Source organism: Alligator mississippiensis, chromosome 2 (genome assembly GCF_030867095.1).
Source record: "Alligator mississippiensis isolate rAllMis1 chromosome 2, rAllMis1, whole genome shotgun sequence".
NCBI lineage: Eukaryota > Metazoa > Chordata > Crocodylia > Alligatoridae > Alligator > Alligator mississippiensis.
Window position 1 is genome coordinate 179,661,221 of NC_081825.1, and position 25,030 is coordinate 179,686,250.

At 47.3% G+C, this 25,030-nt stretch overlaps 1 protein-coding gene across 1 annotated transcript in view; it reads right to left on the reverse strand.

Annotated features, from left to right (window-relative positions):
- LOC102570902 (NACHT, LRR and PYD domains-containing protein 3) overlaps nucleotides 1-25,030 on the reverse strand; it is a 49,517-nt gene that overhangs the window by 18,081 nt on the left and 6,406 nt on the right. Inside the window, 6 exon segments of the mRNA XM_059721330.1 lie at nucleotides 1,096-1,223; nucleotides 10,967-11,209; nucleotides 11,877-11,954; nucleotides 15,632-17,336; nucleotides 19,303-19,306; nucleotides 22,035-22,159. Coding sequence (XP_059577313.1) covers nucleotides 1,096-1,223; nucleotides 10,967-11,209; nucleotides 11,877-11,954; nucleotides 15,632-17,336; nucleotides 19,303-19,306; nucleotides 22,035-22,159 — 2,283 coding nt within the window.

Genomic DNA, 25,030 nt, shown 5'->3' on the forward strand with positions numbered 1-25,030 from the left:
TCTGTGGGAAACGGAAAACCCGGATCCCTGGTGATGAGAACCACGAGCATTTGAACCTCCTGCACATCCGCAGATCTGAACCTTCCTCAGCCTTCCTCAGCCTGACAAAGGGTTTTTAAACTCAAAAGCTTGCTAAGAAAAAAATTTCCAACTATTTGAATTGGTCTTACCCAAAGGACCTTGTCTGCATGTAGCTTGTGTTGTCGTGACACTACTCTGCTCCATGGGGCCAATACAAACAATCTAAGGTCCTCCAGCAGCCCAGGCTGGACTGCACCAAGCCTTCCCCCACCACTATTCTCCTGTCAAAGGACAATCTATACTACCAAATTCTACTTCCCTGGATTTACACAAAGACAAGGAGAGTTGAGCACTGACTGGTAGCTGTGGAGGTGGAGAGTGGTGAGCTGCAGGGGAGCAGGAAGTCTCTGGGGAGTCATAGGAGACCTGCAGGTCAGCACAGAGCTGCTGGAAAACCAAGGAGCCATGGTGCAGACTTAGCAACTCCTAGCCATGCCCCTGTGTGCCAGCCCACTAGCAGAAAGTCAGAGCTGTGCATGTCAGGGAGGGTATTAATCCTTAATGTGCGACTGCTCACAGCACAATCTAACTTGAACACCAAATAACATTTCTTAGAGTTAGCTCATGAAAACTGCACTGTGTAACAACACCCTTACTAGGTAAAATAACCTGTGGACCTCCTTTTGAATGTGCTGCATGTAGTGCACGATGAGCAACTATGGGCACATTTAAACGTGCCCCTGACTGTGCATTTGGTACAGCACAATCCTGGTGGCACATGGTTATTTTTGGACGCCGCGTTGCCAAAGCAATATGGCAATGTAGTCTCATGGAGACACACCCTGTGTGATCCAATTTCTTAACTGCCCAAATGAGACAAATGTGCACAGCAGTAGGTCTCTTCCTACAACTTAGGAAGATTATTAGTATTTCTCATAGCAGCATTCAGACTAGTGCTGTAATCCATGTAGAAACAGCTCAACTGTCCTAGGTTAACAGGCACACATGGAAGGATACCAACTCTTAAACACCTGAGTTTCTTCAGTTTGCAGTTGGGGTGTTTCACTCCCTCACACAGCAGACACACTCCTCCATCTTCCAGGTTGACCCAGCGCAGGTCCAGCTCTGTCAGGGTCTGGCTGGTGCTGAGAGCAGAGGAGAGATACTCACAGCCAACAGCTTCCAGACCACAATTCCTCAGTCTGCAGGAGGCAGAGAGATAGAGAAAACATCATCAATACTCAGATAATCCCATTCTCTGCCTTACTCTTCACTGATTTCTCTGTGCTTTGATAACATGTTTCTAAACAAAGAGACAATAATTGTATTTTATGTTTTTTTTAAAGCTAAGAAATCTATACAACACTCCAGGCCCCCAGGAGCACTAAAATAATTCTTCACACAAGATTTCAGGTACCCTCAGAGCTCCTTCCTACCCTCCTGTCACAGGCATGATGCAGACACGGGGGGCTGGTGTTCAGGAGTAAGGGCACTAGTGCGGGAAGTCCAGGAGCCAGAAGTCCAGACACTAGGAGTAGTCAGGGATGCAGTCAGGGGTTAGAGACTTGGAGACAGGGCAATTGTTCTGGCAGAGCCTGGGCACTGGGAGCTAAGCAAGGGAGCAGGCAACAAGAAATCAGGAGCCAGTTTTAGAAATGGAGAACCAGACTAGGAAACTCGAAGACAGGACTCTATAGCCCTGGGGCTAGATAAAGCACTAGAAGTCATAGAGTCATAGAGAAGTAGGGCTGGAAGGGCACGCCAATATCATCCTGCTATAAAATGCTGTCAATATATGCTCAAGAGGTCCTCGGTACGGAGCCATGCTGCCTAATATATGCCTCCTACCACCCCCAGCCCATAACAATCTGACTATGTGGTAAAATTCCTTCCTGACCCCAAATACAGCAATCAGTGTGACCCTGAACAGAGGAGCAAGAACCTCTGGTCAGGAACCTCAAGCTTTTTTCCCAGCAGGAGTATTGGCCCACCCCACTCAATGTCCCCAGCCATGGCTGTAGCCAACTCCCAATGCCTCTGGGAAGGAGTACATGCAGCAACTGTACCCAAGCACTTTAGCAGGGGCCAGCTGCAGGCAGTCTGACAGCTGACAGCCAGTTCCATATGGACAGTCAGGGCCAGCTAGAGTTTGTGTTTGCCTGCCACTCTGTCATTTCTTAATGATAATTAGACTGCTGTCATCATATGTCTAGTACTAAATTGAGTTATAATTAGGTCACAACACGTTATAATAATCTCCATGGGTTTTCTATCCTAAGTTAGCCTCTATTTTTCAGCCCTTCAGTGGAAGACTCCCAAGATTTCTCTCTGTACAGGGGACTTTGCGCCTATGTTCTCTCCTGCCACAACTTGATGATAAAGAAAAGGGAAGTCTGGTAGTGAGGCTTCCTGTTAGATTGGTCCTAGGATTTACCTTAGTGTAATGAGGGCTCTACCTTCCCCTATATGCTCTCCTGATCCACTAGGTGAGAATTAGTAGTCAATATTAATGCTGAAAGGTCCACAGGATAAGCTGCAGTGGAGTCTTAATTCAAACTTAAAACAAAGCAAGTTTAGGCATTGTTAATATCTTTACAGGGACTTCAAATGAATGTCCTTTTGGCTATACAGACTAATAGCTCATATGCAGGCAGCTAAGCTCCACTACTGCTCTGTTTCCTGTGGGGATTCACCCTTACCGAGTTCAATAAGAAAAACACACTAAATTAGTTTACCATAGTCCATATACCTCAGCCTCCATTGTGATCTCACCTCTGTTCCCTATCAGTAGTGCTGTTGGAGTGAGGTGTCAGGGTTCCTGCTGTTTACTATTCCTTGCAGCTCTCACAGCAGTATCTCTGTCTGTTGCAAACTTACAGCTGGCTTCAAGAAAGCAGTTGCTGGCTTTCCCTCCTTCCTCACTGGGCTGTCCCAGCTCTCTCACTGTCAGACTGAGGGACTTCTGATTCCGGTCTCTCTCCTCTGGTCTGCTCCAGGTTTCTCTTTATATCAGTGCTCACGCTCCTTCCTCCCTGCTGGAAGCACCAGGAGAAGAAAGACTCCTTCTGAATCGCATTTAGCTTAGGCAACATGACAGCAGCAGGCAAGGACCCTTCAAACCCTAGCTTTTTTCTCTCTGCCACCAGGGTTCTTTCTCCTACCTCACATATCCTGCACCTCAAGATGCTGTTAGGCATTTCTTCTTTTTTTCTTACTTCATTATTTTCTTCTGGACTGTCATCCATTGGCTTTTTGTCTCACCATATCCCCTCTCCTCCATCGGGGTCACAGTGTGACAGGAAGTCAGCTACAGTGTTCGATTTCCCTGGCCTGTATACAACGCGGAATCAAAAAGGTTGGAGCACTAAGGCCCACCACATAATGCTGGCATTGTCGGTTTTTGCAGTATTCAACCACCTTAATGGAGCATGATCCGTTATTAATTTAAACTCCCTGTCCCCAGCGAATAGCATGACATTCCCTTTCCACTGTGGAGTACCCCTTTTCATGTTCATTCAACTTTTGGCTGGTGTATGCCACAGGTCATTTGATACCTTCTACTTCTTGGGATAGGACGGTTCCTAAAGCCACACCAGATGCATCTGTCTGTAAAGCCAGAAATTGGGGGTATGTCGTAACATTTCCTTGCATAGGGCTTGTTTGATGTCTTCAAAGGCCTTCCGGTGTACAGCATCCCATTCAATCTGATGAGCTCTCCTACCTTTAATAGCACCTACTAAAGGAGTCGTCAGTCACCTCAGCAAAGTATGCCAGTAGTCCTTTGATATATCAAGGGTCAAGATAAATTTCACCTGGCCGATACATTCTATTCATTCACTAACCTGTGGTATGGGGAATGCATTGAACTGGGTCATTGCATTTAATTTGTGAAAGTCTATACATAATCGTAGGGTCCCATCAGGTTTAGGCACTGTGACCAGAGGGCTGTGCCAAGGACTGTGGGATTCTGTAATAATTCCTTGGGCTAGCATCTTTTCTAATTCCTCCTTAATAAGTTATTGTTGCAGGGCACTTAGGTGCCTGCTCCTAGAAGAGCAGAAACTGCCTGGGGAGAGCCCAAAGAGCCAGACAGGAGCCCAGGTGCAGGTTGCCATGGCAGCTAGCTAATGAGGAAATTAGCCTGCACCTGGTCAGTTGGCCAGAAGGGGCAGAGCTCTGTGTCCATATAAACCCCAGGACTGGGACTAGGAGGCAGTTCTCTGCTGGTGGCCAAGGGAGAAGGAGCCCTCCTAGAGCAAGAGGCCTGACTAAGTTCTGATCTGGGTAATGTAAAGGGGCTGAGCACACGTTATGTAGCTTGTGTTATGTTATAGCCCAGGGGCTTATGCTTTGCTTGCTGTTTTATAAGACCGGTGGTTTGGGTGAGGCTATTTGGGGAAGGAGGAGGCCTCACTGGGGGCCCATGGCAGCGTGGGGACCCCAGTGCCAGAGAGGGCACGGCATTTGGGGAGGCACAGACCCCGGGCACAGAGACAAGGGCTGCGGAGAGCCCAGCACCAAGGGGTGCAAAGACAAGGGCTGCAGAGAGCCCAGTGAGGACAAGGGACCGAATTATAATGAGGCATAGGCAAGACAACGCCAGGACCACCTGCGAGGCCTGGGGCGTGGTAAAGGGGCAGTTGGAGCCACGCATATAGCTCATAAGGCTGGGGTGTTCCCGGGACATCTATTTTGAAACGGGACCCACAAGGGGTCCGGGACCCATGGGGTTGAAGGAAGTCCATCCAGACCGTGCCCAAGTAGGCTTAAAGGCAGCCTCCCTACTCATTACAATGACATCAAGACATGGCAGGCGAGAATAGAGGGTACCCAGTGGGCTGTACTGGCACAGTCATAGGGCTCTAGGGGTAACACGGCCACCCTTAGGGGCCCACCCCATGACAGTTATCTATGATATAGAATCCTCCTCCATTTCTCTTGAACTACTTCACCCTCTCTGGTGACAATTTTATGCTCAAACCCTCGGGCTTTCCTGGGTATTTCACTGAAAACATCTGAAAAGTCCCAGATCAGCTGTTTCAATTGTCTTCATTGTTCTTCCTTTAAATGACCCCCAATGGGAAACCTTTCTTCATATCCTAGCTCACTGTGTCCTTTCACCATTTCTCACTCAAATTCCTCCAATTCTGGATCAGATGATATTAGCAAAACTTCGGGTTCATGCCAAACTTTGAGTAAATTTATGTGATAGATTTGTTTTTCTTTCTTGGCCCCCAAATGCAATATTTCATACTCTACAAGTCCAACCCTTCTTATCACCTTGAGAGGCCCCTGCCAATATGTTAAAACACTGTTCACCAAGCTGGGCAGTAAGACCAACACCTTCTGGCCTGCCCATAACTCCCTCTCCCTAGTTTTTTAGGTCATATATTTCCTTTTGTTTGTTTTGTGCCTGCGTCGAATTCTCACAAGCCAAAGGTAGTGCTTTAGGCCCCTCACATGTTCCAACACAGGCCACTCCACTTCCAGCTCCACTTTCTACCCTTCTCTCACAACATCCACTAAAGTTCTGGGGCAGCATCCATACATTAGTTCAAAAGGAGAGCACCCTAATGAAGCTGGCAGAGCATCTCTTATTGTAAAAAGCAAGGAAGGCACTAGTAAGTCTCACTTCCATGGTTCAACTTGAACACACCTACATAGCATACCCTTTAATGTCCCATTAAAGCACTCTACCAATGCATTTGTGCGTGGTAACAGTAGTTTCTTAAATGCTGAATCTGAAGAACTTTGCATAAATTGTCTATCACTTGGGACATGAAATTTGATCCCTGGTTGGTGACGATTTCTCGAGGGATACCTACCCTGGCCACCCATTTCATGAGTTCCTTGGCTCTAGACCCTGCAACTGTATGCAGGTGTATGGCATCTGGGTATCTGGTCGCATAATCTATCATAACTAAAATAAACTGGTGTCCTGCAGCACTTTGAGTCAGTGGCCCACCATGTCTAAAGCAATGCGTGAAAATGGCTCCTTTACAATTGGCACAGGCTACAAGGGGTCCTTTGGTGGCTTCTGGTTGCTAACCTTTTGACACATTTCACAAACTCTACAGAACCCTTCAATCTCTTCATACATATGTAGCCAAAAACACCATTTTGCCAAGCAGGCTTCTGTTTTCGTTTTACTTAAATGTCCCCCCAAAGGGTTTCTATGGGCTAACTGAAGGGATCTCACCCTTCTAAAGTAAGTGACTCTTCACTTTCTGTTCTTACTCCCAGTAATCCAGCCTCTAGTGCCTGTGATGGACATAGGGATACCAGTATGTCATAAATCTCTGACCAATCCCAACCTAATATCATAAGGTATAACAGGTCTTCCTCTAGACCGACAGGTATCTTTCTTGTGACACCCTGTACTTGCAGTTCTAACAGTCGGCTTTCATAATTGGTCTTCTGTCTGTGAAGACAAACCATCTTAACTCCTGTACATCTTGGTGCTTGTCTCCATGGTATCAAGGAAGGTCTTATGATGGTTTGTGCACAGCCTGTGTCAACTACAGCTTGGACTCATCTTCCTGCCACCAGCACTGTTATCTCTGGCAATTGCTGGACACCCTCTGCAAAGACTGCTCCTAGGCTGCAATCCATCATTTCAACATTGTGTCCTTCCCTCGGAGTGACTCAACTCTCTTTATGTTCATCCTTAAATTCCCTCAGTCTTGGTACGACCAAAGCCATGTGTCCAGTTCAACCATAATTGAAGCACACCACTCCAGCTGAGCCACCTTTCTTGTTGTCCTGGCCTTCCACTTCACCTTTACAATCTAGCTCCTGGTTATGATTAATTCCGCCCTCTCTCATAATTCTGCCTCGGCAACATGACAGCACCAGGCAAGCACCCTTCAAACCCTGGCTTTTCTCTCTCTGCCACCAGGGTTTTTTGTCCTACTTTACACACTCCTCACACACAGTAACTTCTCTCTGCCCCCATGCCCCACCATAGTACCTCCAGTTGCTCAAGGATTCAGTGTCCTCCCTCCAGCCCTTGCTTCTTGTCTGCCGCCCTCCCCCCCTCCTGTCCCCACTACAAAAGAACAGGCACTGGAAATAGGAATTTATGTGCCGCTGTCACTGGCTCCATACATGGGTGCAGCCTGTGGTTGGAATGTGCTGCATGCAGATCTGGGGTTCTCCCTCAGCCCAGATCAGTTGGAAACAGCAGCAGAGGTGGAGGATGCATCCTCACTGATGCACCCTGCCTACCCCAGGATCTGCCCCTGGCTGTAGGGCATCTGTCCTGCTCAGCACACAGACCATTCCCTGTATTTGTAATGATGAGAACCATGAGGCCAAGACCAGTCAGGAGGGAAAGAACATGGATGTGGTACTGACTGGTTAATGACAGATGCCAATAATGCCCACATTCAGGAGAGTCTGGCAGCTCCTCTCCATGACATGGTGCAGGAAGGAGGGGTCACATCCCACCCAAGAAGGGGAAAAGATTATTTGTCACCAATGGGGGGAATGAAAGGAGAAAATAAAAAAAAATCCAGGAGAGGAGAAGCCAGACTGTCAACAAAGTATTTCCTGTGAGAATGTGTCAAACACTGGCGTTGTCTCTGTCCATTTTGTAAAGATAAAACAAGCAAAATCCAATATCAGTGCGTGCCCCCAAGTGCTAGTGTTCTGGAATCAGTGAATTATATGTCCATGGTCACTTGGTTCACACCCATCATGGTCTCACAGGCCTCTATTATAACTCCCCCTCATTAACACCCTCAAAGAACTGCAGCAGACTTGCGAAACAGGATTTCCTTTTACAACAACCGTACTGATTTCTCCCCAGCATATTGTATTCGTCCACATGATGACTGAGTTAATTCTTTATTCCAGTCTACCAGCTTGCCAGAGAGAAAATTAACACTCACTGGTCAGTAGTTCCCAGATTCACCTCTGGAAACATTTTCTAAAGATGGTCTCTCTCTGAGAGACTGTGGATGAAGATGGGATTTTCTCTGTGGCCATAGGGAGGACAGGACTAGGAGCAATGAACTCAAGCTGTAGAAGAAGAAATTTAGGTTGGAGGTTACAAAAAAGTTGCTGACTATGAAAGTGGTCAAGCATTGGATAGGCTACCTAAAGAAGTTGAGGAATCTCCATCCACGGACATTTTCAAAAGTAGGTTGGACATACACTGGGCTCGAGTGGTTTAGTCAGGGATGGTCCTGTTTTGATCAGGAGACTGGACTAGATGATCTTGTGAGGTCTCTTTCAGCCCTTCTTTCCTATTATCCTAATTATATATGTCCTTAATTAACCAGTAAAGCCTGTCCTCTGCCTTTTCCCAGGAAAAACACCATTGCTCTGCCTTTGGGGGCAACAGAGACCTGGGGCAGACATCCCAGACTTGTGAGTCACAGTATGCCTCCTTCTGTAGTATTTACCCTTCAATGTTTGGTGATTATTGGCAAGCAGCAGTCTGCTACTACTGCTTTTTTGAGCAAACCAAAACCTATAGCTAGGCTTGGCAGAATTCAACTTTTATCTAATACTAGCAAATTGCCCTTCAAGAATGATGAAGGCAGGCAAGCAGGGAACCCTGCGTCCAGCCCTGCTCCACCCCGCTCCCCCCGCCGCTGTGGGTCCGGCCCTACTCCCTACTCCAGCCACAGGTCAGGGTTCAGCCCTGCTCCCCCCATACCCCATCGCCCTGGGTCCAGCCCCGCTCACTCCCAGTCTAGCCCAGCTCTTCTGCCACTATTCATTCCATCCAGAAAGAGCACATACCAACTGCAGATGTTTCCTTAGCTTGATGAAGGGTTTTTAAACCCAAAACTTGCTAAGAAAATTTTTTCCAACTATTTAGTTGGTCTAATAAAAGATATCAGATTTACCCAGAGAATCTTGTCTGCCTATGTCCTAAAACCAACACAGCTACAGCCTACAACCCTGTAGCTGCTTTAAATCATTCTGTTCATTTACTGGGAAAGAGCCTGGTGGGCAGGGACTGGAAGATGAGGGCAGTGGTATTCTCAAAGCTATGGGACCATGGTTTGGAGGGGAAAAGCAGCTGTGACCCTGGGCCCCCCAGGCTTAGTCAGCCCTGTCTGGTCTGGGCAGGACCCTACTGTCACTGGGCTGGAACCTCAAACACTCCTCACTACCCACCCCACCCTTTGGGTAGGGATTTTAGAGCCTGTTATCTCCCTCCAACCTCCTACCTGCAGGTTGGAAGGAAAAGCTAATTGCTTAGTTGCTGATCCATTAGGCAGAAAGGGGCAGCTAATCACTTATGGGTCATTAGACTGCCCATTGTTTTCCTCTTGTACCTCTCTGCCCTCTGTTCCTCCCTCTCTCTTTCTCCAGTCTTCACTAACAGGGTTAAAGGTTCCTTGTTACAGTTCCCTTTCTACAAATTTTGATTATTATCAATGGAAATAGCTTTCCCTCAGTCTGTGAGGATCACCGTTTATTGAAGTTTATGGATAAAAATATAAAATCCTGCCAAGCCTCTCTATAGCACAGTGCAGTAGAACCCATTGGAGACTAGTGGGGACAACACCAAAGTCAGAAGCTGGGCTCATGAAGTGTTGCAGTGGAGTATTTTCTCCTACAGTATATTTTCTACTTGGCTTCCATGGGGCATAGCCTGATGAGTGTGGATGTTTGGTTCCCTGGAGACAAGTAGCAGTGGCACACATTGCACTGCAGCTACCTATCCCCAGGGAATGCCCATGCCATACATGCTTTGGTGCATGGAAAGTTACCCTGGGGATGCCAGGGAAGGCTGGGTTCAGCACTGTCCTGGCCCTAACGGCTTTATCTGCAGTCTTCGGGGTCTCCTGGGGCTGCAGCACAAAGATTCTGCCATGTGAAGATTGGACAGTAACTGGAGCATGGCTCTGGGCAGCCTGGCTTTGCTCTTGTGTGTGCTGCTCCATTTTTTTTTCTGTGAATTTTTTTGACCCATGGATATCCAGGGGTCAAAAATCCCATAGGAAAAAAGAGGAGCAGTGCACACATGGGTAGTGTGCCCTTGCAGCATGAAGTATATCTAAATGTGTGGTGTGTGGCACTGTATTCTGCACAGCTGCGCTCATTTGGATGGAGCCATGGTGTCCCACATCAGGGAGCTTCCACCAGTTTTCCTTGGAGGCACTTCCATGGGCTGCCAGATGTCACAGCAAGATTGTTAGAGCAGCACACCATGAAAATAAGCACCCTTTCACTGTGAATCTTTTCTCAGTGCTGCCCCCCTCCCATGCCACCATCAGTGATGTACTCACCCCCTGCAACTCTGAGGGAGAGAAGAAGTAATGATAATGAGGAAGATCTACCCTTGCAATGAGAACCTCTGCAAGGAGGCAGGGATGAGTAGAAACCTTCAGTTACTGACTGCCACTGAAAAGAATAGGAGTTCCTGCATCTCCATTAATCTACTGGAAACAGCCACAGAAAAGCCATGCCTTTCTCCTCTCCGGAAAGGACAGGAAACTGCAAGTGCCCTCAGCAGGGGGACCAGGAGCTCAATGGTGGCTCCCAGAGCAGTGGGAAGGAAAAATTAATGGAGCTCTGACTACCCTAAGAAAAGAAATCCCTGGAAGATAGTGCATTTTGCCACATCTGGGTGTATGTGTCTTTCACAGTGGGTTGTAGCTTCTCCCTGCTGCAACATGTGTAACGGAGACTTTAACAGTTCCTTCCACAAGACACTTCAGGCATTTTCCTCACCAAAGGAGAGGATGAAAGGGAAAAGAAAAAGCCATGAGATTGTGATGTTTTCATTGTTCAAATGAATCCAACTTTGGCAACTTTTCAGAAATGTCTGACTGATAACTATAAAATCATGTCTGTTGTGGGATCATACTGTACCCAGTTTCAAGACATGCCCAGGCAATGCCTGTGGAGAAACACCCATGAAGTCAGTGGGCAGATACTTAACCATCAGCGTCCCCATATGAATGCTGGATGTAGACATCAGGAATCAGTCACATACCTATAAAGCGACATATATGCAGGGGACTTAATAAATGCAGAGAAGTCAAGCGATACTTGCCCCAGTCTTTGTAACTTGCAGTTTGGATGTTTCATCCACTCACACAGCTGCCTTATTACACAATCTTTCATAAAAGTACGACAGAGATCCAAATCTATCAGGCTCCAGTGGGAAAAAACGGTGGCAAGATCCTCCCAACTGGCTTCTGTGAGTTCACACCAATGCAGTCTGCAGGAGAAAGAAACAGGCAGAAGAGATCACATCATGATCTGGACTCAGCACAGCCATCCTAACAATTAGCCACACCCAACAGCCCCTTTCCTAGACCCCTTGGCATCCTAGACCCTGTACTAAGGTCCACTCCTCTGTCAATGAAGAAGTCTTCAAGGAACTGTCTGCTCTATTCCCAGTGCTTGTGTTCCAACTTTGAGTGTCCCTCAATCTGTTGGCAACTCTCCTTCTAATGAAGCTCAGTATGCCTTAGCTTTCTCCACAACAAGGGCACATTGTTGACTCAGATTTAGCCTATTGTCCACTGTAAGCCCCAGGCACTTTTCCGCAGAGCTGTGGCTTAGCCAGTTGGTCCCCAGCCTGTTCTGGTGCATGGGATTGTTTCTTCCAAAGTACAGGACTTTGTACTTGTCCTTATTAAAGGAAAAAGTGCAGTAGAGTCTGAACATGAATGAAAAATGTAGAACTATTACATAAAAAGGGAAAAGGTGGGGCACCAACATCACCCTGATATGCAATAACAGGAGCATTGTGTGCTAAATGTATAATAAAATAATCCTTTCACTCAGCCCAAGTAAGGTCGCAACAGTACTGGGTCCAGCTGTGGAATCTCTAGGATAAAAGCAATATTAAGAAGATTTTTAAAAGGAAAGAAATTACATACTGCAACTTCTTTAGTTTACAGTTTGAGTCTTTCAGTGCTTGACAGAGCGGGTAAATAGGTGAAGGCTTTGGTTCTTCCCTGAAAAAGAAAAGAAAAAACACATATGTACAACACACATATACACACAACAAATCTTGCTTGTTACTCTATGGATGGATTACTTTTCATTATATTTCTTAAACACTAAATGTCCCCTTATATCAGGGGCAGGCAATTATTTCAGGTGGAGGGCTGCTTACCCAGTTTTGGCAGGCTGTTGAGGGCTGCATGGGTAGCCCTGCTCCTTGACAGGTGCCCCGCCCCTTGGTCACCATCTTGGGACCAACGTCCCAGGGCCAGCACTGGTGGGGCCCAGAGCAGGGTACAGGTTGGCAGGGGTCTGTGGAGCCGGGCGGGGCTGCACCAGCAGGGAGAGGGGGGAGCTGGCCTGGCTGCATAGAGTCCCTGCTGGCTGGGACCCTGCGCTCCTGCTGCTCTGCTTTGGGCCCCACTGGCACTGGCCCCAGGGCACTGGTGCAGGCCCTGTGCTCCCGCTGGCTCCCCACCCACTCAATCCCAGTGCCCCCCAGCCCCATGGTAAAGGTGGGGGGCAGCACACAGCCCCAACCCTCTGCTCATTGGCAGGAAAGAAGCTGGTGCTGAGAGCTGGGAAAAGCAGCCCCTCGACCGCCCCATGGCTGGAGCTCCCTGCTGCGGGTGCTCACAGCCCATGTGGGGCTGTCTGGAGCAGGCACAGGCATTCCTACGTGGGCTGCAAGCAGCTACAGCATGGGGCACTGGCCATGGTGCAAGCGAGGGGTCGCTTTACCCCACACACAGCACCAGCTTGTAACCTGGCCCCACTGCCAGCCTCAGTTCCAAGCCAGCTCTAGGCTCACCTGTCGGCAGTGGCAACTGCAGCCCATCCACTTGGCAGGCAGCAGCAAACACTGCCCAGTGCGGCAAGTGGGGGGGCCGCAGCTGCTGTCACCACGCACAGCCCCAATGGGCAAGCCTGGAGCTAGCACAGGGCCCAGGCTGGCAAAGGGCCAGGTTACAAAGTGGTGCTCAGGGTGGAGTGGGGGTGGGGAAGCAGCCCCTCGCCTGTCCCGTGGCCAGTGCCCCACGGGCTGCGAGTGGCTGCAGCACTTGGGGCTGCCTGTGCCTGCTTCAGACAGCCCTGCGCGGGCTGTGAGTGGCTGCAGTACAGGACACTGGCCATGGGGTGGGGGAGGGGCCGCTTTCCTCTGTGCCAGAAAGGAGCCCGGGGAAAAGCTGAGCATGGGGAGGGGGAAGTGGCTCCTCCCCTGCCCCGTGGCCCGTGCTCCCTACTGCAGCCACTCACAGCCTGTGCAGGGCTGTCTGGAGCAGGCACAGGCAGCCCCATGTGGGCTGTAAGTGGCCACAACACCAGGCATGGGGTGGGCGAGGGGCTGCTTCCCCCCCGCCCATGCTCAGCTTTTCCCCAGGCTGCTTTTCCCCAGGCTCCTTCCCTGCCCTCCCCACACCCCTTCCCCCTTACCTGAGGTTCCAGCGTGGGGCAGTCACATGGTCCTGAGCCAGAAGCCCCTCCTGGGGCTTCCGGATGCAGGGCCAGGGTCAGGCAGGCCCTGCTGTTGTAGGAGCCTGCCAGGGCTTCCCCTGGGCCCTACTGCCCTTGGGTCCTGTTATTTTTTACAGGAACCAAGGGCAGATGAATATTAATTGTCTAAAAATTTTAGGGGTCCCACATGCCAGATAGAATGGCCTCATGGACTGGATCCAGCTTGTGGGTTGTATTTTGCCCACCCCTGCCTTATATGATGTGATCAAACCTTTCCTTAAACTTTTAGAACAGCTTTAGTTTAATGCAAATCTTCCAAAACAAAGCAATGTTCAATGCCAGATGTATTGGAAGATCCAGAAGCAAATAGCAAATCTATTTTAGATGGGACACTGTGTAGCAAGCTCGAGGCCCAAGGGGTGGCCGTGACTCCCCCTGGTAGCCACACATCTCCTGCTTCCCTCTGGATTACTGGGTACTCTCCCCTTCTTCCCACCTGTCACATCTTGATGTAGTTCTTTAACTTGGAAAAGAGAGGCTGCCCAGGGGTGCCAGAAAGCACCCTCATCCACGAACAAGCTATGCCCAAGCATACTAAGAGCCTTAAAATCAAAATCTGTGGCTTCTGACCTTCCCTGTAGCCACTATCATGCCTCATAGATGTTGCTGTCTAATCACTCTCCCTTCCTGGAGCCTCCGCCTTCTGGTCTCCTCCCCTTTCCTCTAACTGGGTCTCCTAGCCCAGGCCCACTGTGCTAGAACTAGTTTCTGCGCTCCAGCTCTTTTCCCACCTGCATTAGCTCAGGGCCCTTAGCCCTGGTATCTCTGCCTTTTCTGCCCTCTGGCCCTGTCTACACCCTGCTTGGGCACCAGATGCCCCCACCCTGCCTATCCTGCTGGGGCACTCCTGGGATCTTCTCTATCCCTGTCAGTCCCAACCCAGACCTCCAATGCAGCATCCAAACTGAAGACATGTACACTGACTATAACTATAAACCTTGGCTCACCAGCTGCACAATCAAACTGCACCTTCTATCCTCGGCCAAAGCCTTTTGAAGCCTTCAGCCCCTTACATGCATTCCCATGGTAGCTCAGGTATAAGGCAGCCCTCCCAGCTAGAAGCTATTTCCTCTTCAGTCTTGAGGACCAGACTGCTCCCCCCTCTCCCCCAAGATCAGACCCCCAGGCTTATATGCTCCCTACACCCTGCCCCCTTCCCATCAGGTGGCTTCTCTTGACTAGCTGCACATGTGCCCTTCTAACTAAATAGGCAGGTCATTGCCTAGGCAGCAACATTTCCTTACTGCCTTCCCTCTTGCAGCCAGCCCCTCTTCAGCTGCCTGAGCTGTATCTGCTGCTGTTTCTCTCTTGAGGTAACAGGAGCCTCCAGGCTCCTTGTTACACATTCCCCAAAAATTAGGCACCTGAAACTAACATCATGAATCAAGGGAACGTGGTTAGGTCTCTTGTATTTCTGTACAGCTAGTGTAGATACTTAGCCCCATCTCAGTCTAAGGGGAATTCAAACTCAAAACAGTAGAGCTGGGAGGCATACTCCACCTCTTTAAGTGAAGCTGGACCACTGTGCACCCAAAACTCAGGAGTCAGCAGGAGAGAGGAAGTAGAAAGGAGCTTGGCTATGTAACCTCTAAGGATGGCACTCAGCTGGGAGGAAAACTGATGGTTCTGGTCTACATTCTCAGGTTCCTTCTGGGTTTTATCCCATGGTTGTTAAAGGACAATGCTGTAGTTTTGATGACACTAGGGACTAGAACATAATTTTTATTCCACCCAACTGAGCTCCTTAACCTCTGGGTTACAGAGTCATGTTCCTGCTTGCTTGCACAGGTGTTTCATCATAACCTCCTTGATCCACAATGAAAGTCCTTCCAAACACAATGACTGGTTCAGTGAGCAGCTCTCTGCCTTCTTACAAACCATTGAGACAAAGCCTGCTCAGCTTCCCTAGTTCTCTGCTCTCAGCAGCTTACAATATTTGGAAAACATTGTGATGTAAGTAGGAGGAAATAGAACAAATATGATAAGAAAATGAAAGATACATTTTTCCGGTGGGTGGGAGTCTAAGAAAGCCTCCATGCTGTCCTTACCTTGCTATAATAATTGAATTATTTCAACTGAAATTACCAACCACCCATTTATTAGTTAGGAAGGGAAAGGCAAAATATTTAATCTCTTCAAAACTTGTGGGGATCTGCATTCAGGTAATACTTACTTATAACACCCCTTCAGCAGTCTTTGGAATATTGTTTCTTTGGGGACTTCAGAGTTAAATTCACAAAACGGCAACAGAAGTGACTCCAAATTATGACATTTCCTTATACAAAACAGGAGAACTTTGTGATCCATTTGGGTAAAAGTCTTATCTTGTATCTCTACTTCAGTGAAATGATTCAATACTTCCTTAACAAAATGTTCTTCTCCGATCTCATTCAAAAAATAAAATACCTCAAGATCATCTCTCTTGTGATTTGCTGCTTGGCAATATGTAGCTAGCCATGTCAGTAACTCTGACTTAATTGCAGATGACGTTTTGCAACCAAGTTTTTCCTCTATATCTTTCATTCTCTTCTCATTTAATAAACCAAACAGAAATTGCAGTGTTAACCTCAAATGCTTTTTAGACTCCCCACAGTACTCCAGTAGACTTTTCACCTGTCTTTTGGAAATAGCTGAATCTTTCTCTGGACCCTCATCTTCCTCCAGTATGTAGGACAAAGCTGCAAAAAACTCTTGGAAACTTAAGTGAGTGAAGCTGTATGCACTCACACAGTCAATGTCTCTTTGAATAATGCTCTCATTCAGAAAGAGGGGGAGCAAGTCTACCTGATCTAAGCTATATCACTTGATTTCTTCTGCAACAAAGAGTATCTTCTGCTCCCAAATGCCATCAGCAGCCAGGGAGCAAAGTCTCCTCAGATGTGTTTGCATCTGTGACTTTGAACCACTGCCAGAAGGTTCGACCAAATTGCATAAGTAGTGCAGATACACTCCTGTGACAGTCTGTGAAGCCTGTGCAAGCTCTTCCCCCCTTTCCATCTGTTGTTTCAGAACCGTGCAGATGATCCAACACACGACAGGGACAAAGCACATAGTGAAGAGAATTTCATTTTCTCTGACAAGTTTGAAGGCTTCTGAAGCCTGTTTTTCATTTCCAAAGAACTTTTGGAAATATTTCTTCCTGTCCTCTTCAGAGAACCCCAGGAGCTCCACATAACGTGAGTTCTTCAAATACTGCCCGACTTTCTGTAGAGACGTTGGTCTGGTGGTGATTAGCAAGTAGCATCCAGGGAGAACCGTTCTCCTCAATAAACTACTCAGGATGATTCCCACTGGCTTCTTCTCCAAGGGATCAGAGCACAGATCTCTTTCTAGCTGATCAAAGGAAAATCTCAGTTCATCAAAACCATCCATTATGAAGAGAAGCTTTTCTGGATTTGCCAGAATTTGCCCAACTAGTTCCTTTTTAGTTGGATAACTTTTCAAAATCATGTCACCCACACTTCTCTCCTGAGTAAGTAGGTTCATTTCCCTACAGTTGATGTAGTACACATAATCAAACTGCTGTTTGTAGAGTTTTCCAGCTCCCCAGTCCAGCATGATCTTTCTTGCTGTCATGGTTTTTCCAATCCCTGAAGCTCCCACCAGCATAATGACTTGTGGTGCTCATCCATCCTTACCAGGTTTAAAAAGGTTGTTCATGGTAATCACAGAACTAGCCTGTTTCTTCATTATTTCTGCATGTCTCCGCCCAGTGTCCACTATTTCATGTTCTCTTTCCTTTTCAGAACGATGCTCATTTACCATAATCAGTTTAGTGTATCTGCTGTGCAGAGTCACAGCCTCACAAGGACAAGCATTCCTGTCAGCTATTATCTTGTACTCCTTCACTATATGTTATCTGTACTTCACCCTGTAATCTAAGCCAGTCACATAAAGCATCAGAAACACTGAAGCAGTAACATTACAAATGACAATAGATTTCTTATTAGTCTGGTTCCTTTGTCAGTGACATATGATAAAGGAGGTTGTTGCCTACAAACGTTTGTGTGCCTCAAATAGTTAGTCTTTAAGTGACAGATCATGCCTTACCTTTTACCAAAATAAGCATTCATCTCTGTTTTAAACATTACTTCTAGAGTTGGAGTAAGACCAAAGGAAATGTAATGTACATATTAAACAGGGAGGAAAATATAAAGGAGACAGTTTAGGTGAAGCAGTAGGCAGCAGAAAATTCCTGCTGTGACATGTCCTGTGTCATTTCCCTACTAAGTTTCTCCTCTCTGTATGGTTCACTCTTTCTTTTTAAGAGCCTGGCTTTAGCCAGACAAGACAGCTTCACCTTTCTTAAAACTTTTCCTAGCCTGTGAACTGTGATTGCCCACAGCTCAGGAAAAGGCAGGGAGACTTCTAATACCCACAAAAGGGCTTTATTGCAACAACTAACATGCACATGACAACTTTTTGCTGATTATATCATGTCAACCCTGAGGAAGGGAGTTAACCCTTACTACTTCATGACCAGAGAAGCAACCAAAATCCTTGCTGTACACAGCTTCATATTAGGGCTGTGTGAAATTTCATCCGGCATTTCATTTCGTAGCTGTTTTAATGCATTTCAAACTCAAAACAGTGAAATCAAAATGAAACAAAAGCCTTCGAAACAGCTTTGAAATGAAACAAGGAAACTTAAAAAGTTTTAAAAGTTTAGAGGCAGACAAGGTTCTTTGGGTGAATCTGATATCTTTTATTAGACCAACTTTAATACTTGGAAAACAATTATTAAGCAAGCTTTCAAGTTCAAAAACCCTTTGTCAGGATAAGGAAGTCTCTGCAGTTGGTGTGTGCTCTTCCTGGATGGAATGAAAAGTAAAGAAGCCAGATCCTGGGTTGGTATGCATACAAGACAGGTTGTCAGTGAAAATGTAGACTGAGGAGTCAATGGGTGAGAGACAGGATGGTGGGGGAAGAGAGAGAAGGGGGATGAAAGTGGAGAGATACCTGGGGAGTCAGATGTCAGGCAGGTTATAATGTGTCATAAATCCAATGTCTATATTTAGTCCGTGATTTTTAGTATCCAGGAGGTTGATGAAGTGGAGTTCATAGGCTCACTATAGATTATCAGGGAATCCACATTATACAGACATGAGCTTTTACATAGAGTGGTCCACTCAGCCAAAACCCAAATGTGATTGACATTACTTATTATCAGGGATCCAGGTTTTCTGTTTCCCATGGGAAAATGGAGTAAAGTGTGAATTTCTCATTGTAGCAGAGAAACCCATGGGTTTGCATTGAGCTCTCTGCAGGTTGGAAGAGTTCTATCCTGCAAGGTGCTGGGGGGAGCCGGAGGAGGGTGCTCAGGCATGAGGAGCCATGTGCATGTATATAGGTAATTGAGGCCCCCGTAGGGAGGGAAGGGGCAGGGCCACAATGCATGGCTGCAGGCCCCCAGCAGGGACCGAGAAGGGGCTGTAGGTGTCTTGTGCAGCGGGCGGGGGAGCGGGGCCAGTTCCCTGCTGTAGCGTCCACTGCTTGGGGGTAGGGGGCACCTGCGCCCCTCAGACCAGTGCTTGAAGTGGGGGTGGTGGTGGGCGTGGGCTGCCTGATGTGGGCACAGGCACCCACCCTGCTGCCCTCCCCCAGGGCCTCCACAGCCTGGCGGGCATGACCCAGTACAGCATAGCAGAGCGCGGCCACGCAGGAAAGCTGCTTGCCAATTCAAGCTCTGTGCTGCTCCAGTGACCTGTCCCCTGCATGCACGGCAGCTTTGAGTGGCACAACCACACACCACCACCCTCTTTGCAGCCGCATGCACAGGGGCCATGTGACAAGCAGCTTCTCCACATGGCTTAGTTGTTTCCTGCAGCACTAGGATGCACCCACTGGGCTGCAGAGGCCCCAGGGGAGGGCAGAAGGGTGAGAGCCTGTTCCTGCAGGCCGCACCCACCCTCACCCCTGTCCCGCACACAGATCTGGGGCAGGCCTTTAATTTTAATCATAGATTTGGGGGGGCGGGAGAGGGTATTAGAGAACTTGTAATTTTTAATCAGGGAAAACCAGGATCCCTGCTTATTACTGCTTGTATTCTGGTGGACAGGTGTCGTGGAAACACACACAGAGTACTTTTGGGTCAGGTCAGCAGAAGCTTTTATTCAAAAGAAACTACAGCTGTAGGGGGAGTTCCAAAGTGACATGGATTTCCCAAGCACTTGGAAGGGGTCCCCCCCCAAGAGCAAAATCAGGAGGCTTATATACTTTTTAACAGTCGCTTACAACTCACGTGATCATATAGTGAAATTAGCATGAAAAGCGGCTATAATATTACTTCATTATTTCTTTGCTGTTATCAGGATGGGAATTATGGGGGAGATAGGGTTAGTTCACAAACCTCCTTCTTGCACCTGGAAATCTACTTTGTACATACTTTTTTTTTTTTTTTTCCTACCTTCAAGGCCGCGGTGAGCGAAGCATTTGCAGAAGAGTTACAAAGAACAAACACTTGCCCTTATCTGTTCTACTGTACCGAGCCAGCAATTCTACACAAAGCGGTTATGTCATCTTATAACTAAAATAATCAAAGTTTAAGGCATATATTTTTTCTGATTCCACAGCCCCCCCCTTTGAGACTATTTAGTCTCACTTTAGCCTTAAATTTCCATTCTCATGAGCCCCTCTATTTCATCATGCAGCCTTTCATGTTTTCTTTCAATCTGCTCACACTTTTGTAACACCATTATTCTAGACTCTGCTGTGGGTTTTCTTGCCTTGCTAAAGCTTCCCCTGCTGGCTTTCACGCAGCAGAGGATCAGTTGCATTAAGACATAGAACATTATCAGAACTATCAAGACAAACAATATTCCATACAGGATTTTCTTGCCAAGGGCCCCGAAATCTGGGAGCCAGGAGGTTAGCCAAGACCACATTTCTTCTAGACCCCAGTCAGTATTTTCTGAGGCCACTTGATGTAGGACCCTCAACTGATTTCGGATTTTGCGAATGTCAGTTTCGATTCGCATGTCCTGATTGACATAGACACAACAGGTGGAGTTTACTAAGGCACATACTCCTCCCTGGGATACCAATAGGTAATCTAGGGCTATGCGGTGTTGTATAGTTACTTGTGAGATCTGGGAGATCTCTTTTTGCAGAGCCTGAATTGCATCCGCAGTGGCATTTCCCATAGCTTCCATTGTGGCTGAAATGTTAATTATGGCTAGTTCCAATTCTCTTACTCCAAGCCACGGTATGAAGGTTCTCACAAATCGATGGAACCCTGTGTTTCTGGTAGCTAAGGGGTTAACCGCCCTTTTCATGTGATGGTTGAAATTTTTTACTTGTTCCAGATATATTGCACTATGCATTTCGAAACCAGGGATAACACGTCCAAGAGTGCATGCCCCCACCCAATTCCAGGGCAAGATTTTATGAGCCCTGTTTCCGCAGAGCCAGTAAAGGCCTGGGGCAGAAAGGGTACTCAAATCTCGGCAGTTGTTGTGCCCTATCCGGCACTTTCGATTGATATGCATCGTATAGGACGGTCCACGTTCAGCTGTTATTCTGCTGGACCGAGATATATTACAAGAAGTAAAATTGGAGTGAATGTAAAATTCTGATCTGTTTGCAATGAGAGCAACATGAGGTTCCTTAGAAAAGTTGTAGACCATGAATCCTGTACAATTGAGAGAGGGTACGTTACCCAACAGGATTCCACTGGTGCTACTAGGGCTATAATCTAGAGTAGTTAGGCAATGAGGGTAGTGTCCTACAGGTGTGGCTTTATTATAAGCTCCGGTGTTGTTGGATCTGTAACAGAAAGGCGCCTCTACTCTTGGGGAGATTATCCAGTTAGCAGGGGCGGCCCTCCATTCTTTAGGAGCGGACCGATGGGCAGCTAACGAGTAGTGTCTAACGAAGCCGCCGTTTATTGTTCCCCATTGCTGGAGGGATATTGGTACTCCGATCATTGGGATTCCTTGGTGTAGGTGTGCTGGGCTGTGAGAGCATATCCAGCAGTCACTTTTATTTCCAGCTTGAGCCACCGCATGGGAGATCTGCAAATACAAATTTTTCTCCCACCCCCCTTGGGTGATACTGAGATACCCAAGTGTGATATATAAGGATTTCAGTGCCATTTTTAGATACAGGAGGGACAAAGAATCTTAACAACAAACATAACCAGCACCAGTAAGAAAAAGAACACTACCAGCCAAACCCAGGATGGCAGCCAAAGTCTTTCTTCGTCCTCTGGGCTCAAGTTACCTAAAGGACTGATAATGTTGGCTCTTGGTCTTGATCGCGGTGGTGATCTTCCGAATGGGAGCATTCACTTTCTTCGAGGCCGAAGATGATATCTTCGTTCTTCAACTGATGAATCCGGCTGGGCTGAGGTGTTGGGTGCAGGGAAGAGGTTACTAGCACTTGCACCCTGATGCTCCTCACTTGCCTGAGTGAGGTCCTGAGGGTCTTTGTCCTTGGCCTCAGGGAAAGATCCCAACCTTGGTTGGAATACAGCTGCTTTGGGGTCCAATGGAGGTGATACCTTCTTGCAGTGCGAGGCGTGAGTCCACGTTTGGTGACCTTGGCAACGAACAGCAGAATTAGTGGTTAGAAGTACCTGGAAAGGTCCTTTCCATCTGGGTTGAAGTGCGTTTTTCCGTTGATAGACCTTTACGTAGATCCAATCCCCTGGTTCGAGGTTGTGACAGGGAACATCCGGTGGTTGAGGTAAGGCTTCTTGGACCTGTGAATGAACAGACCTGGCATACTTCATTAATGCCTTGCAATAATTTAGTACAGTTTCATCAGTTAATTGTAGGTCTGTTTGGTGAGGGGCAACAGGTGGTGTAGCTGGCATCCTCATGGGTCGTGCCATGAGTATTTCATAAGGGGTTAGGCCATGTTTTCTGTTAACAGTGTTTCTAATGTGCATAAGAGCAATGGGCAGTGCATCAGGCCATTTGAGGCCTGTTTCAGCACAAATCTTCGAAATGCGCGTTTTTAAATCAGAGTTTTTACGTTCTACAGCACCACTTGACTGTGGATGATAACTACAGTGTAGGTGTTGCTGTATGTTGAGTGCTTGGCAGATGTTTTTTACTATCTGTCCTGTGAAATGGGTGCCACGGTCACTATCTATTGTGAGAGGCAATCCAAATCTAGGGATGAATTCTTTGAGCAATTTCTTTGCTACAGTGATGGAATCAGCACGTACGCATGGGTAGGCTTCCACCCATCCAGAGAACACATCAATAATAACAAGAATGTATTCATAAGAACAGCACTTAGGTAGCTGCACAAAATCAATTTGCAGATTTACAAACGGTCCCCATGGAGGGGGATGGGCTGCGGGTGTCGTTTTTACCCGTTGCCCAATGTTGTGAGCTAAGCAGATGGGACAGGAGCTACAGTACTGTTGTGCCATGGAAGGAAAATTTGGGGCAAACCAATTTCTTTGTACTGTAGCAATCATTCCTCCCTTGCTCGTATGGGCCACAGAGTGGGTTAAACGAGCAAGATGTGGCAAAAGCTCTCTAGGCGCCACCAGGCGGCCGTCCGGGGAGCGCCAGAGAGAGTCGGGGTGCAGTGAACATCCTGCACGCAGCCAGTCATTTATTTCCTTTTTTGGGGCCTGATTTTGAAGAAGGGCCAGACTTGAAAGGCTAGCCAAAGGAGACTGGTCTGCTGAAAAACAAACAAAAACAGAGTTAGGAGCCTGTGGGCCAGAAAGGGCCGCATTTCTGGCAGAACGGTCTGCCAGATCATTTCCTCGTGTGACATCATCAAACGGTTTCTCATGAGCTTTACATTTAACAATAGCAATAGCAAGAGGCAATTGAACAGCTTCTAAGAGCGCTTTTACATAACAACCATGACTGATTTGGGTCCCTGATGAAGTGAGGAACCCTCTTTGTTTCCAGATTTGTCCAAAATCATGAACAACACCAAAAGCATACTTAGAGTCAGTATAAATGGTTGTGGTTTGATTTTTTGCAAGAATGCAAGCACGTGTTAAAGCAATGAGTTCAGCAACTTGAGCAGAACGAGCTTGGGGTAAAGAATAGGCTTCCAAAACAGCATACTGAGTGCATACTGCATATCCCGCAACTAATTTGCCTGCATCATTTCTAAGACAGGAACCATCAACAAACAAAACAAGGTCAGAGTTCGGGATAGGAATGTCCTTGAGGTCAGTTCGAGGGGTTAACAATTGAGTTGTGATAGACAGGCAATCATGAGGCTCACCATCAGAGGCAATAGGCAGAAGTGACGCAGGATTCAGAATTGAACAGCGATTTAAGGTTACATTTGCAGCTGACAGTAGAAGTTTCTCATATTTAGTAAGACGGGAATTGGAAATGTGCTGAGTTTTGCCCTTGAGCAGAAGGGCCATCACAGCATGTGGAACTGCAACGGTTAAAGAGTGTCCCAAAACTAGAGAATCTGCCTTTTCAACCAACAAGGCAGCAGCTGCAACTGAACGGAGGCAAGGAGGAAGTCCCGCAGCTACGGGATCAAGGGCAGAGCTGTAATATGCAATTGGGCGATGCTTTTCACCATGCAGCTGAGTGAGTACTCCTAAAGCGATTCCTTCCCGTTCATGACAAAACAAGGTAAAGGGTTTCTTATAATTAGGAAGTCCAAGAGCAGGAGCAAGAGTGAGGGCTTGCTTAAGGACCACAAATGCTTGTTCGGCTTCAGGAGTCCAAGGGAGGGGTTCCGGGGTGGTATCATGAGTGAATGCTTGCAAGGGTTTTGCGAAAGCAGCATAACCCAGGATCCACTGTCTACAATAACCCGTTGCACCTAAGAATCCCCTCATCTGTTTTCTAGTCATAGGTTTGGGAATGTTGAGGATAGCTTCAACTCTACTAGGGGAAAGGTGTCGTTCTCCTGCTGAGATATCATGCCCTAAATAATGTACCTTAGACTTGCAGAGCTGCAATTTAGATTTTGAGGCCTTGTGGCCTTTCTGAGCTAAAGCTGTGAGGAGTGTCAAAGTATCTTGCTCACAGGCCTCTAAAGTGGGCGAGGCTAACAATAGATCATCAACGTACTGAACAAGGGTGGACCCCCCTTTGAACGTGATAGGATCCAAATCTTTTTTTAGGATCTGGGAAAACAGGGTTGGGGACTCTGTATATCCCTGAGGGAGTCTTGTCCAGGTATATTGAAATCCCTGATAAGTAAATGCAAACAGATACTGGCTATCCTTATGAACAGGGATAGAGAAAAAAGCAGAACAAAGATCCACTACTGTGAAATATGTAGCATCTGAAGGGATACAGGAAAGAATAGTGGCAGGGTTAGGGACCACGGGGAAAGCGGGTAACACAGCGGCATTTACAGCTCGAAGATCTTGCACAAAGCGATACGTATCTTTACCAGGTTTTTTGACAGGTAGGATAGGTGTGTTGCAAGGGGAGCGTATTGGGACAATAATCCCTTGCTCAAGGAGTGAGGAAACGACAGGCTTGATCCCTTCCTCAGCTTCCTTTGAGATGGGGTACTGCGGGACACGAGGAAGTGGCTTGGCAGGGTTCAGGATGATATGCACTGGTTCAGCACTCAGCATGTGCCCCACTTCATTCGCATGGGTGGACCACAGCTGTGG